This window comes from Lynx canadensis, chromosome B4, assembly GCF_007474595.2.
Source record: "Lynx canadensis isolate LIC74 chromosome B4, mLynCan4.pri.v2, whole genome shotgun sequence".
Classification (NCBI taxonomy): Eukaryota; Metazoa; Chordata; class Mammalia; order Carnivora; family Felidae; genus Lynx; species Lynx canadensis.
In genome coordinates this window covers 1196995-1212038 of record NC_044309.1, presented here as the reverse complement: position 1 = coordinate 1212038, position 15044 = coordinate 1196995, and the positions used below count along the sequence as shown (strand labels likewise).

Below are 15044 nucleotides of genomic sequence, written 5' to 3'. Positions count from 1 at the left end.
CGTGGACTGCCTGCACGGGCCCCTGCCAGGCCACCCTGACCCGCACACCCTGGTGACAGCACCCCCCTACTCCGTCTCTAAGGGTCACTTACGGTCCCGATCTGGGACATGGGTACACCTTCCCCGGTTGGCCGTGCCCCGGCTTTCTCGGTGACGGCGTGCGTGGGCTGATGCACCTCCCAGCGGGCCCACAGAGCCCCTGAACACGTGGGGGTGGGGCTTAAGAGTACCCGCGCGGCACAACTGAGCGTCAGTGAGCGACGAGGGGGCAAAGAGGCCGAGACGTCAGCAGCAGGGCTGGATGAGCCTGAACACCGACTGGAGTTCAGTCAGCAAGGAGGGAAATGGTGCCGTGTAAGGAAAACAGTGGCCGGGGAAAGGGCATCGCTGATGTGTGACCAGCACCTGCCCATCCTGTGCAGTGGGTGGGTCTGCAAACTGCAGGGTCTCATCGTGAAAGCAGGTACACCGTCTACCTATGTGATTCCGTGTCTAGTCAGGACAGAGGGCCAATTAAACAGGCGTGACAAATAGCACTGAAGATGCGATACAGTCTGCACAGAAAATAGAGCAAGAGGGGTGCCCAGGTGGCTCAGTCAGTGAAGTGTCCCACTCTTGATTTCAGCTCAGGTGGTGATCTCACGGTTCGTGAGTTTCAGCCCCACATCAGGCTGTGCACTGACAGCTTGGAGCCTGCTTGGGGTTCTCTCTCTCACTTTCTCTCAAAACAAATAAATACGCTTAAAAATAGGAAAGGGAAGGGAAGGGAAGGGAAGGGAAGGGAAGGGAAGGGAAGGAAAGGAAGTTCTAGACTGTTCTAGACTGTTCCAGGGGTGTCCTAGGCTTTGGAGCATAGCATGTTCTCCATGACCCTTTGTTGACTGAGCAAATGGAGTCAACGAATGCCAGTCTGGGTCTGAGGAGCCTAGACTTTTCAGGACAGCACTTGCCTCGGGCCCCCACCATGTGTGAGCATCATAGGTGACCACTCATCAGAACAGCAGAGAACCACTTGGGTACCATGGGTTCAGGTCAGCCTTGGGCGTGCTGCACGAACAGACGAGCTATTAGCTTGGAAATAATAAATATCATTTACATACATCAGCCACGAGCTCCCTTCTAAAGGGAGATAATTAAATTTAGACTTGCAAATTCAGATACCAACACTTTGACCTGCTCTCTAAACAACTGCTTATGTAATCAGTGTTCTATTCTCGGTTATTAGAATATCTCACTCATATAAGAGATGAGAAATCAGCCAAATTTCAAACAGCATTGAAGACATTACTGTTGTTGACAGTGGGACTTAACAAAGTCAGCGGAGGACAGGGGACCCTGCCAGGAGCTTCCGTGATGTCTCATGTCTTGCTCTCGAATGAACTCGCTTCAGCACTTTAAATAATAAAAATAATGTAAGAAAACAAAATAAAAACAACGCTAGATCTAGTTGACTTGAGGAATGCAGGAGTCACCAAGCATCTCCTGACAGCCTAGTAAGATCAAGAAGTTGCTTGCGTCCTAGATTGTTCTGACTTCATCATCGTGTTTGAACCAGTCACTGCTGACCTGTATTGGGTACGTGTCCCTTGTCAGGATGTGTGTGTTACCCGTACATCTCACTTAAATCTGACCCACACCCCTGACGTAGGGGGTGACTGCATTTCAGAGATGAGGGAATGGAGACCTGGGGAGGCCAGGCAACGGGGCCGATCCCCCAGCTGGTAGTGGGCTGGGACCCAGACACCCTGAGCAGGCAGCCTGCACACCCGAGGGGCTAGTGGTCCAGCTGGTGAGACAAACACACAGAGGGAAGGCAGACACGTGGGGACAGCCCAGCATGAGGTGTGGGCAGTGAACACTGGAGGGAATCCTGTCACAGGAAAGACCATAAGGATGGGGCGGTGACTGGGATGGGCAGCGACCTTGCCACTCTCTCCTCCAACAACCACCAGAACCCCCATGACAAACGAGGCACAGTCAGGTCCTTCAAAGAGCACCACGCACGTGAGAGACATCTAGGGTCTCACGGTCACTCATGGCGGCGTAGAGTCCAGCCTCCGTGTCAAACTTCACGTTCAGGGCGGCATCATCCGCTGCCCTGGGGGCCTCTGAGGAGGGGCTCGCAGAGGACTATTCGTCTTGAAGAATGAAAGTCCTTCCTTCCATGAGCGCCGTCCCCTTGGAAGCCCTGTGTGGTGATCTCTGCAAACTGTCACTGCCCTGGGGGGCCCTGACCTGCACACCTTGGAGGTACCACCAGCTCACATGCTCGGGAAACGGAGCCCTGGGGGCTGGTGGCTCCTCTCCTGCCCACCGTGCACCTGACACTCTCACCTCCCCCGCCCCTGCCACACGCCAGACGTTCAGGCCAGCAGAGACCAAGAGGCTCTGTGCTCCCTCCTCCCTGCCGGACCCTGCAGGACCCCATCAGGAGTGTGGCTCAGGCAACCGTTGGAAGGACAGACCGATGGGGGATCAGCGCCGAAACCCGGGAAGGGCGTGGGCGGGCTGAGAGCAGGGTGCAGATGACAGCGGCCAGGGGCACACTGGGAAAGCAGGGCGCCAGGTCACCACGTGAGGAAGCGGGTGAGTCCCGTGACTCGGGCTTCCCGTTGGAGCCCCGGGCGGAAGGGATCGAGCGCGGGGGCGATGAACACCGAGAATGCTGGATTTGACGGGAGAAGCTCACCGCGTCTGGAGCAGACGGACTCAGACGCGTCTACAGCAATCCGGCACAGTGCCCGCCGGAAGTGGGAAACGTGGCCAACGCGTCACAAGGGAGTCGGGCGGGGTTGGAGGAGGAGAACGCCTTCGGGCCACCCGCCTGCAAATGAGAGCTCCGTCTGAGCGCGGGACGCCCGCTGCCGCCCACGCGAGCCACGACCCCTGTCGGCGAGCACGAGTTGCTGATAGTCACGCTGGGCAGACCGGGACCGCCTGGCACCGCCTGGGACCGCAGCAGAAACCCTCAGGGATGCCGCTCCGAGCCCAGAACCCCCGCTCAGGTGGGAGAGCACGCGTGGAGGGACGGCGGGGACGCTGGCCGTCACACGCGGCCTCGGACAGCATGCTGGCAAGGGCACGCCTGGCCCGCACAAGCTCCCTGATCTGGACGCGGATGACTTTCAGGCGGGGAAGGGAGAAGAGGCCACAGGTTCGGTCACCCGGGCTCTGCTGCGCCGTGGGCATGTATATAAAGTAGCCATGCCACAGGGGCGCGAGTGCCACATTAGGGTCCTGAGAGAGGAAACCAGCAGAGTAACAGAGATTACAAGGCATCGGCTCCCTCATCACTGAGCGTGCAGAGCCCCACCCCCCACCACCGTCTGTCACCTGCAAGCTGGAGACGCAGGAAGATGATATACGGCTGGAAGGTCCGTGACCCAGGGGAGCTGGTGCTACAGGTTCCGAGACCCCAGTCCACATGTGAGGGCCCGTGAACCAAGAGTTGGAAGAGTGAGAATCCCCCTCACTTCACCTTTCTGTCTCTGCAAGTCCTCAACTGATTGGGTGAGGCCCACCTCAGCCGGAGTTCTCTGCTCGACTCAGTCCTCCGATTCAAATTCTGGTCTCGACCAGAAACTCCCTCACAGATGCATCAGAATCATGTGTGGCCACATATCCAGGCGCCCAGGGCCCATTCAAGGTAACACATACAATCAACCAACACAAATGTGCCACTCATGGTGTTTCTGTAGAGTCGTGGTTATCACCCGACAGATGTGCTGTTCGGTGCTCAGGGAATCCGGTGACCTTGAGTCAGAGACGGACGCTGGTGAAGCTTTCACTCACTCACAGAAGCAACGGTTGAGGGTTGAAGCCTCTAGTGCAGGAAGGGCGCGAGGTGAGAATAGGTGAAGGATGGTCTGGGCCAGAGGAAACTAATACAGGAGGTCTTTTCATAAAAAACGGAAGAATAGAATGTAAAACTGCAAAATAAAAGCATTTTGGTTTGGCACGTCTCCAAAGAAACCAGGATGCTAAGGAAGGAAGCCCAAGGAGCTGCAAGGAACCGACAACACCGAAGGACTTTGGGGGCGGCATGTCTCTAGGGGCAAGAAATCCAGACAGTGCGGGATTCGCGCTTATTTGCGGAGTATTATACGCTCGTTGTACCCACGGCTCCCTAACTACAGCCCCCCGGGTGCCTATCAGGTCTGTGGGGTTCCTTGTATTGGTGAGAATTTCCAGCCTCAAGATAATTCTCTCCTAGAATTCCTGGCCGGGATCACAGTCCAACCGTGTCTTGTAGACCCTCTCGAATACTCACTGCTCCTCAGAGCCAGTCCGGTCACCATCTGCTGATGGAGTGGGAGGGGCTCAGATGAACTGTGACCTTGATGGAATGGGGGGGGGGGGGGCTCTGATGAACTTTGACCTCGCTGGTTGCAACAGAAAGAAAACCTTCTGGGAGAAGTGCAGTCTGAAACGGCCTCAGAGTCCCAGCTGAACCGTGGCTTCGTCCCCCGCCCGCCGAGACCCATTACTGGCGCGGACCTTCTGCCGCAAACGGGGATGGCAGTGAGGACCGCATCCAGGCTGGACGGCCGTTAGGTCTGAAACCTCTTGTCGTCCTGCACAGACTGCTGTCCTGGCCGGAAGGACGGGGAGCCTCTAGTGGAGGCACCACACTGATTCGGAGAATGATGTCACGGCCGCCTGCAGGCGGAGCCTGGAATGGAGTCAGCGTCTAGACTGCAAGCCAGATAATTGGGAGGGCTCGAGTCAAAGTGAAGTGTGAACCCACACCTTTACGTGTGCACGTTTAAAACTTAACTAGAGTCACCTTCTCGTCCGTCAATCAGTTGTCAGACCATCTGTCTTTGCCTGCTCTCCGCTCACCGCAATCTGGTGCCAGTGTGTTTGTTTTCCACGGCTTACAAAAATACGCCGGGTGGTGGAGTGCAGCTCGCGTCACGCCTGAAGTGTCTGCACGGCCCCGAGACTGTCGTAGGGCTGCGATCGAGGCCTGATCAGGATCCCCCCTCCCCCTCCCGGGATATGTCCCGCGCCGGTGCTGTCACCGTCACCCAGGGAGCCTGTCTCGGGAGGCATCCGTGCGGGACCTCGAGAGCGGGGCTCGAGCTCCAGGAGCCACAGTCACGCTTTCGCAGGTGCAGGCAGGGTGCTGGGGCTCAGGCGCCCTTCACTTAGGGCTTGCTGCCTGAGAAATCTGGGGGCTTCGTGAAGGAAGATGGGGGTCATGTGTCCCCCGACGTCCTTGGAGTCCCAGGGGGAGGGAAGCGCTCCCGCTCCCCCGTCGCCCATTCCCCGCGCACACCCGGCACCTGCACAGAGCCCTCCTGGGAAAGCACTGGGGCCCAGGCAGGGTCCGCTGGCTCACTGGAAGTTGTAACTCCGCGCTGTAAACACAGAAGGACTATCATGCTCTGCCCCCAATCCCTCAGCAAATCCCAGGCAGAGCCTCAACTCCACGCTCATTTCCCACCCGAGAGACCCATCCTGTCCCGACTGAAGTTCACCATCGCAGAACCCATTCTGAGCCCATCCGGGGGAGGGGAGGGAAGGAACCTCTGTCGAAATGGCCACCGTGTCCTCAGTGGTAGCTCTCCCAGGGACCACCGTGTCCTCAGCGGTGACCCTCCCAGGGGACCGGTGTCCCTCAGTGGTGGCTCTCCCAGGGACCACCGTGTCCTCAGCGGTGACCCTCCCAGGGGACCGGTGTCCCTCAGTGGTGGCTCTCCCAGGGACCACCGTGTCCTCAGCGGTGACCCTCCCAGGGGACCGGTGTCCCTCAGTGGTAGCTCTCCCAGGGACCACCGTGTCCTCAGCGGTGACCCTCCCAGGGGACCGGTGTCCCTCAGTGGTGGCTCTCCCAGGGACCACCGTGTCCTCAGTGGTGACCCTCCCCGGGGACCAGTGTCACTCAGTGGTGGCTCTCCCACATGAAGTCTCATGTGTGCTGCCCTCTGATCCCCTGTGGCCCTCAATACAGAATCAAGGCCCCAAGCCCATGGTAACGGGGAGCCACCCAGACACAGCTGCCAAGCTTCAGAGGCTGAACTGAGAGCCTGGTGCACTGACTCAGAGCCTTTGCACACGCCGCTCCTTCCGGGTGGGGTGGTCTTCCCTCCCTAAAGTGCACAGTCCCATTCTCACCCTTCCAGCAGGAGTATCTCGGTTCTGGAGCAGACCTCCCAGTTCAATAAATGGGAAACTTACTATTATCCATTAGGTCTCAGCTAAGCAGTCACCTCCTGAAGGATGCCTCCCCTGATGTTCTAGATCCCCCCGGCCAGGTGAGGTCCCTGACATTCTAGATCCCCCCAGCCAGGCGAGCTCCCTGACATTCTAGACCCCCCCCCGCCTGGCCAGGAGAGGTCCCTGACGTTCTAGATCCCCACCCCCGGCTAGGCAAAGTCCCTGATGTTCTAGACCGGCCCCCCGGCCAGGCAAGGTCCCTGATGTTCTAGATCCTCCCTCCCTCCAGGCAAAGTCCCTGATGTTCTAGACGCCCCCCCTCCGGCCAGGCGAAGTCCCTGACATTCTAGACCCCCCCCAACCAGGTGAGGTCCCTGATGTTCTAGATCCCCCCCACCGTCCAGGCAAGGTCCCTGATGTTCTAGATCCTCCCTCCCTCCAGGCAAAGTCCCTGATGTTCTAGACGCCCCCCCTCCGGCCAGGCGAAGTCCCTGACATTCTAGACCCCCCCCAACCAGGTGAGGTCCCTGATGTTCTAGATCCCCCCCACCGTCCAGGCAAGGTCCCTGATGTTCTAGACCACTCCCCCCCAGCCAGGTGAGGTCCCTGATGTTCTAGATTCCCCCCCCGGCCAGGCGAGATCCCTGACGTTCTAGATCCCCCCTGGCCAGGCGAGGTCCCTGAGGTTCTAGATTCCCCTGGCCCGGTGAGGTCTCTTTGCATGATTCCTTCTTGGCGTTGGAGTTTGAAATTTCACGGATTAGGTGTGCAACTATTTGCACTCAACAAAGACTTGTTGAGTGAAGGTATTAGTCAGCCCAGGTTGTAACAAAGAACCACAGACCGGGCAGCTATACAGCAGACGTTCACTGTCCCACATGCTGAAGGCAGGGAGTGTGAGATCCGGGCGTGGGCAGGACTGGTTTACCCGAGGCCTCTCTCCTGGGCGTGTAGATGCCATTCCTTCCCCATGTCCCCACCTGGTCATCCCTCTGTGCGTGTCTGTGATTGGATTGGGGCCACCCTAGTGACCTCGTTTCACCTCCAGCCCCTCTTTGAGGACCCCGTCTCCGAACACAGTCACACCCTGAGTTCCTGGAGTCAGGGCTCCAACGTGGATTTGGGGGAAAGTCATAGTTCAGCCCACACAACGAACGAGTGACTTACTCCATGCTGGCCGCCTGCTTACTGGACCCGTTCAAGACCACTCACGACTGCTCCCTATCGGGAAATTCCAAAAGGGATCTTCATCTTCTTGTGACAATCAGATCTCCTTGTGTGCCACAAAACCCCATGCAGACCCAGGATCTCCTTTGTGTTAATGTTGCCTGACCTCCCTTGTGTCATTCATAGAACAGCAGCTTGAAAACAGTGTTTTAAAATACATGTTCCTGAAACTCAGAAAAATCCTTTGCCTTTCCCCCAAGACGTTACTCCTTTTCTCCTGCCCGCATAGAGGTTAATTATTTTTTTGCTTCCCAGGGTAACCCACCTGTTCAAACTGATTTGTGTTTGTGTTTAGAAAGAAGGAACATCCATTAAAGACATACCTGTATCTGATCACAATATATGGTTAGGAAGGAAAGTGGGTCAGGCTTGAGGGAGGCCATCTGTCAGAGTGCATTTTGGCAAAAAGAAACCCTAAGAAAGGGACTTTGGAGGGCCTGAGGTTTGTAGCCCAGAGGCACCAGCAGAGTTCTGTGGCTTCCAACTGTCACCTTCTTGTCCAGGGACACGACTGTCTGAGAGAGCTGAGCTGTGCTAGACGTGGGCATGAGTGTGGCCGACAAAGCAGAGATGTGTTGTTCAAAACCTCAGTTTAAATTGTTGAAATGAGGGAGGAACCAAAGTGCTCAACTTATGGAACTTTTAAAAATAACCTAAACTGTGAAATATTTAGTGCTTTTAAGGAGACAGAGCAGAAGATCGAATGCTTAGATATTTTAGCAATTACGGTTGAGTAAAAGTTCCAGCAAACACGTTATATCACATGAACATACTCTCCAGGTAACTGACATGTGCTCAAGCACCAGAGGACTTTCTAAAATTTTCCTCTTACCGGGGCGCCTGGCGGCTCAGTCGTTAAGCGTCTGACCCTTGATTTCGGCTCAGGTCAGGATCCCAGGGTCGTGGGATTGAGCACAGAGCCTGCTTGGGATTCTCTCTCTCTCTCTCTCTGTCTCCCGCGCTCACAATCTCTCTCTCTAAAATAAAAAAAGTAAAAAAATTCATCTCACTTAGTAAAATTGCTTCAAACATCATTTATAAACAAAACAGCTGTGAAGGCAATCACCACACTTATGAACCAGGTTCCACAGCCCCTCCTGCCGCCCTCATGAGTAAGCAGAGTCTTAAGTCACGGGCGTGGCGGGCGTGCTCCAGTTCTCTGTGCACCTGCTGTGGTTCTCACTTCCACCCCCCTCCCTGCCAGTTCCCCTGGTTTCCAGGCATGCGCAGTCTTGACGGGAGTCTGAGGGTGTCTCCAAGGGGCTCCACCTTTCAGGCGGTGACTCTTCCTATAACCACCGCAGAGCCTTCTAAGATATTTGAGCTTCCAACTCCATGAAATAGGCAAAAACAAACCCGAGAACCCAGTGCCCCTGGGGGGCCACGACTGCGCACGCTCACTCTTCCAGGCCGCCACCTGACTTCTTTCCCCAGAGAGTGGTCAGCCTGTTTGGGAACTGCATAGAAATGAAAGTACTTCCCACCTGCTCTTCTGTGCCCAGATTTTTATTTTCTTACTATAATGTTTTAGAGTTTCATCCATAGTCCCTCAGGCGTTGTGGTTGCTGATAGTTACCCCTCATGTAAATGTAACACAATTCACTTATCCATTCTTCTGCTGATGTGCATGCGGGATGTTTCTAATTTTGAGCTGTAATGAATGAAATGTCTCTAAACATTCTTGCACAAATCTTTTTTTTTTAACACGTGTTTCATTTATCTCAGGTAAATATTTAGAAGCGTAACAGGTGTATACGTAACGGCCAAAACGTCTTCCAAAGTGTCCCAGGGACAGAGTGGTGCGTCCTGGCCCCCCTGTGTCTTTGCCTCGACTGAGCTACGGTCCTAAGTCTCAGCTGTTCCACTGCTGTGCTCTGACACACTACACCTTTATGGTTTTAATTTGCATTTCCCCCTGTGTGCAGTGATGTTAAGCACTATTGCGTGGGCTTACTGGCTTCTGATATTCTCCTCTGTCAAGTTTCTGTTCGAGTGTTTTGCCCACTTCTTAAACTTTGGACTTTTTTCCCTTTATTATCCAGTCGAAAGGGTTCTTATACTCTGGATACAAATCAGTTGTCTTGATTATATGTCTGTTACCCTAACGTACAACCTGCTTTTTGTTTTCTTAACAGTGTATTTCAGTGCTGAAATTTTTAATTTTGATGAAAACTAACTTGTTTTTTTCTTCTATGATTAGTGCTTTTCTGTGTCCTAAGAAATCCGCACACATGAGGACCATGACAGTGATCTGTATTTTCTTCCACAAGTTTTAGAGTTATAGCTTTCACATTTAGGTTTATGGCCCATTTGGTGACAATCTCCATGTATGGTATGAGGCACAGCTCAGAATTCATTTTTCCCAATCTGGTGTACAGTTTTTTCAGCTGTTTGTTGATAAGACTTTCTTTCACTCCATTGTATTACTTTGAATTCTTTGTTGAAAATCAATTGATCTTATAGGTACGATTCTATTCCTGAATGCTCTGTGTTGTCCCCCTGGACTTTTTATCTATCTTTACATCACTACCAAATTGTATTTGTTCTTTGTTATCAATATTCTCAGCGAACGTGATCTCGTTTGGTTCCAGCCAAGAGTTTCTGCCCTCTGAAAATGCTTCCCACGTGCTCCAAAAATACATGAAATCACATCACTTCCACGGGGCCATAGGCCTTTATTTTGCAATGAGTAATAAGGTTTATAACGCAAATGTCCTGGATCATTTTGAGAAATGCATTAGAAACGGCGTGCTGTGATATGACAAATGGCGACCGGGCCTTCCCGGAGAGGGAGTCTTGGCTGGAGGGCAGCCCCGGGCGCCATCCAGCATCACGGCCAGTGTAGGGCTGCTCTTTCGGCTCAATTTCCGGCTGGGCCACATCAGAAACTCTGGGTGCAGGGCCCAGCCACCCCTTCCAGATACTCTCCCTACAGGAAACACCTTCTCCTTCTTCCCGACTTTACACGGGGGGTGGGGGCGGCAGAAGCGTGGGGAATTCTGGAGCCAGCCTCTCTCAGTGTACACAAAATGTCCGGAATCGGGTAAAATGAAAGCACAGCCTCCGTTTTCATCAGTAACCCGTATGAGCCCGACCTCACGACTGTGGTGAACACAGACAGCAGACAGAGCCGGAAGTCAGAGCGCAGCTCAGACGGGGCCACGCCAATGGGAGGCTCAACTGACACAGTGGGTCAAGGAAACAGCCACAAAGAAAGGCGTTGACACCGAATCATTTTCAGTGTGATTATTCTAAATAAAAACTAGAATTCCCGCCATGTGTCCTAATGACACGCTAAAGCGGCAGCCTTCCCACTCTCAGGGACAACTGATTCTCGCAGAAGCAACGATGTGGGATTCCCCGACAGACAGGCCAGCAGCAGGTGCCCTGTTTTGTTCGGGTTGGCGAGTTTGGGCTGGGAACCTAAAATCCACTGCCGCAGAGGAGTCGATAGGATGTGAAAGAGGTAGGGTTACTACATAGAATACTGGATATCCAGTCAAATTTGAATGATCAAATTGTGGTAAAATATATATAACATAAAAGTTGACACATTAACGGTTTTTAAGCATATAGTTTGGTGGCATTAAATACATATATATTGTTATGCAACCATCACCACCATCCATCTCCGGAACCTCCTAATTTTCTCAGACTGAATCTCTGTCCCCACTAGACACTGACCCCCGCCAGCCCCAGCCCCTGGCGCCCACCATTGTACAGTCTCTGTGGCTTTGACTCCTCTAGGGACCTCAAATAAGTGGATCCCACAGTATTGGTCTTTCTGTGGCTGGTTTATTTCACTCAGCATAGTGGCCTCAAGGTTCATCCGTGTGGTCACGTCTTGCAGAGTCGCCTCCCTTTTTAAGGATGAATAATGTTCCGCCGTGTGCATTCACTCCATTTTGTTGTCCACTCCTCTGTCAGGCAGACACGTGGCTGTTTCCACCGTTCAGCTGTTTTGAATAGTGCTGCTGGGAACACAGGGGCGCAAATACCTCTCTGAGACCCTGCTTTCTATTCTCTTGGGTGCAGACCCACACGTGGGCTTGCTGGTTTCATGGCGGCTGCACCATTTCTCACTCCCACTCTCGGTGGTCAAGGCTCCGAGTCCTCCACATCCTCACCGACTCTTGTCACCTCCTAGCTGGCTTTGGGATGGGAGCGATTCTGACGGGTGTGAGGTGGTGTCTCGTGGTTTTGATTTGTATTTCCCTGATGGCGACTGATGTGGAGCATCTTTCCACGTGTCGGCTGACCATCTGGATGTCTTCTTTGGAGAAATGTCTATTCAAGTCCCCTGCCTTAAATCTGGATTTCAGATAAACTGAATAACGTTTCGGTATATGCACGCGGCACACAATACTGGACATTTATACACACTAAATAAGTATCTGCTGTTTATCTGAAACTCAGTTTTGACTCGGGGTCTTGTGTTTTTATTTGATAAATCTGGCAACCCTAGAAAGCAAGAACTCTGAGGATCTGAAGCAGTCTTTAAATATTTCACAATTTTGCTAAGGTGAACTCTGAAATGGTTTAGTGTATTTTTGTGGGTGTTTGGCTGGTAGCCTCCGCTCTATTAGAAAAATGTAATTTCATTTTGAGATGCTCCAGACTAAATCATTTGAGCTTCACACTCTTTGTGTAACATTATTGGGCGCCCTTAATGAAATTATAACTCAAGCAAAAGATTTCATTCCCTCATAGTAAATTAGCTTGGGCTGTGAGGGTCTGGGAGAGCCAGTGCCTCCCTGGCTTATTCTTCTCGTTCCGTAGAATGAAGAAGGAGCAGGCATTTTATATTTGAGTTATTTATTGTTCTCTCTGAGTGAACATTACATCGCTGCCCGTCCCCACTGGAAACAACAGCTGTTAACAGGCTCCTGAATGAATTTCAATGTGGAGTCCTCTGGCCTCTGGGAAGCTTGGGTAAAGAGAAAACGGGCTCAGAATTGAAAGAAAAAGAGCATGTTGCCGGCCTGGGTCTGAACGCCTGAAGGCTAACTGCAGATAAAACCACCAGCTGAGGTTTTCGGGCGAAGTCACGGTCAGAGCTGTGCCCAAAAGGGAGCCCCACACATCAGCAGTCCCCCTTCCTGCGGACAGAAGCAGCAGGGGGCACTGAAAACCCTGCCCTCTGGTGCCAACCGATTCCTACAAAGTGTCCCCGTAGCAAAGTAGCTCAACCCCTGCAGGCCAGGTCCGGACACGAGGACTGCCCAGAACAGTGGGGAGGGGGCCCGGGAGAGGCGGGTGTCCACATGCGGACCCAGGGTGCACTCGCCTCTGCCCCCGAGGAGGCTCCCCTGTGGACAAGCGCCTAGCTCTGGAGGCTGGATGTAATCAGTGGAGTCTCTACAACACGGAGCTTTTCCTCCGGGCCCTTTAATATTCCGTCTGTAGTGCCTCCCCTCTGAACTCCTCCCACAATCCTGTCTTTCTTTTTAAGAGACTCATCGCTGAGGGGTGCCTGGGGGGCTCAGTCAGTTAAGCGTACGAATTTGGATCAGGTCATGATCCCGTGTTCCATGGGTTCGAGCCCCACATCGGGCTCTGTGCTGACAGCTCGGAGCCTGGAGCCTGCTTCGGATTCTGTGTCTCCCTCTCTCTCTGCCCCTCCCCCACTTGTGCTGTCTGTCTCCCAAAAATAAACATTAAAAAAATTTTTTTAATAAATACATAAATAAAATAAAAAGATTCGCAGCGCTGAGACTGTGGGAAAACACGTCCCGTCGGCCACGAGCAGCGTCCCCCCGGGCCAGCTGCCCACGCAGATGTCAAGAGCCCAAACATGGGATGATGCTGTCCCCACTGCCTGTCCTCCCGCCGGCTCCCCTCCAGGCTCTGCTGGGCGCCCATCTGCAGGATGGACATGGGGCCCCCATCCTGCACCCCTCCCTCCCTCACTCGCTGCCCCTGTTTGGCAGCTTGAAGGTCCATCCTTGCTCATGCACTTCCGGCCCACATGGCAAGTTCTCCATTGACGGGGAGGAAAGGTCTTGGCTTGAATTGCACGATTCTTGTTTAATTGTGGCATTTTTTTTTTTTTTGGTACTTGCTTCACTGCCTCCCTGTGAAATGCCCTCGGCCCGAGCTCTGCCCCACCCAGCACCCCGGGAGCCCACGCAAGGTTGTCGCCCTGGAGACGATCGTTTGTGGAGTTTTGAGGGACAGGGAACAAGAGGAGGGGAGATGCCAAAAATGAGAAAAGAAGAAAGATGGAAATCATAAAGTCTAAAATCGAATGGAGAGAGGGGTTTGATGAAAACGCTGTCAGAAATTCAATAAAAGACTGAACCAGAATGAAGTGGCTGAAGCCAAAACGAGCCTTCAACGCCCCGTCCAAACCCTCAGTAATAAGAACTTGGGAGAGCACTGAGTTTTTCTGAAACTCAATGTCAAAAGTGCATTTCCTGTTCTTCTTTTCTTTCCAGACAAAGTAACCATGTTGTCAGCCTTCATCGCTCCCTTCAAGCACTTAAGCCCCGGGGCCACCAACACGGAGGATGAAGACAATCTAAGTAAGCGGTTTCCCTTCCCTGAAGAGTGGAGGGGGTCCCAGCCCCATGCGCTGAGGGGGTGTCCTCTACTGTCCCCGAATGAGAGACCCTTGGGGTGATGGGGGGGGGGGAACTGTGTGGGTTTCCCAGAGCAGGAGGCTCCACTCCTGTCCCCACCTGGAGTCCCTTCCCCATCATGAATCCCATCCCCACCTGCAATCCTGTCCCCACCTAGGTGGTGGGAAAATATGAGCAGTGACTATATAATTGAGAACTCCAGCAATGGCAGGGAAAAAACAGTTCTCTTGGACCACCCCCGCCTCTCTTTCCTTTGTTTTTCCCTCCAAAAAGAAGAAAGGGAGGGAGGAAGGGAAGGAGGGAGGTAGCAAGAGAGAGGGGGAGGAAGGAAGGGAGAAAGAGGGGGAGAGAGGAGGGAGAGAGGAGGGAGAGAGGGAGGTGAACACAGTTTGTATGATCATCCAACAAGGAAAGAGCTGGATGGTTGCCTGCCCTTTGGGACAATAGTTCTGGCTCACGGATGAAACCAGACACCAAAGCAGTGTGGTGTGGGGACCAAAAAGCTGGTTGGGGGAGGGGATCTGAACAGTCCCCCTGCCGAGACCACTGAGGGCCCCCAAGGGAGGCAGGGCTGGTGTGCGTGTGCAGGCGCCCAGGCGTGCCTGGCACACACGGTCTCCAGTCTGTGGCGCACTGTCAACCATTCACGCGAGGGGTGAAGCATCCCAGTCCACACAGATCCCTCTCGCATTTCAATATTATCTGACAGATGAGTCGCCCTTCCAGCCAAGAGTGAAGGGCGTGCTTACTGCCTGCGGTGAGGGGGCGAGGGGCGTGTGCGGGAGCTCCCAGGGCAGAAGGCACCGTCAGGGACCCACACGGGAGTGCTGTCCCCTCTGCCGCCAGCTGGGAAGAAGCAGGGGCCCCTCCCAGGAAACCCAACCGTCAAGGGGACTGGAGGCTGAGGTCACTGCCCTGCATGGAAATCAGAACATGCGTCTCTGGACCCTCAGTTCGGGGTCAGAGCCTCAGCAAAGCACATGCGCCCAAGGGAAAGTCTGGCAAGTGCTTGTTTTTCTTCTCTCAGGGTCTAAATGGGAAAATTTCTAGGACTCGGTCAATTTACTGAGCTGC

The 15044-nt window shown here is 53.6% G+C and overlaps 1 protein-coding gene across 1 annotated transcript in view; it reads left to right on the top strand.

Annotated features, from left to right (window-relative positions):
• Window positions 1-5542: 5542 nt before the first annotated feature.
• ADARB2 (adenosine deaminase RNA specific B2 (inactive)) overlaps window positions 5543-15044 on the top strand; it is a 139287-nt gene continuing 129785 nt past the window's right edge. Inside the window, exons 1-3 of the mRNA XM_030321231.1 lie at window positions 5543-5977; window positions 13234-13388; window positions 13798-13913. Coding sequence (XP_030177091.1) covers window positions 5543-5977; window positions 13234-13388; window positions 13798-13913 — 706 coding nt within the window. The remainder of the gene's footprint in view (window positions 5978-13233; window positions 13389-13797; window positions 13914-15044) is intronic.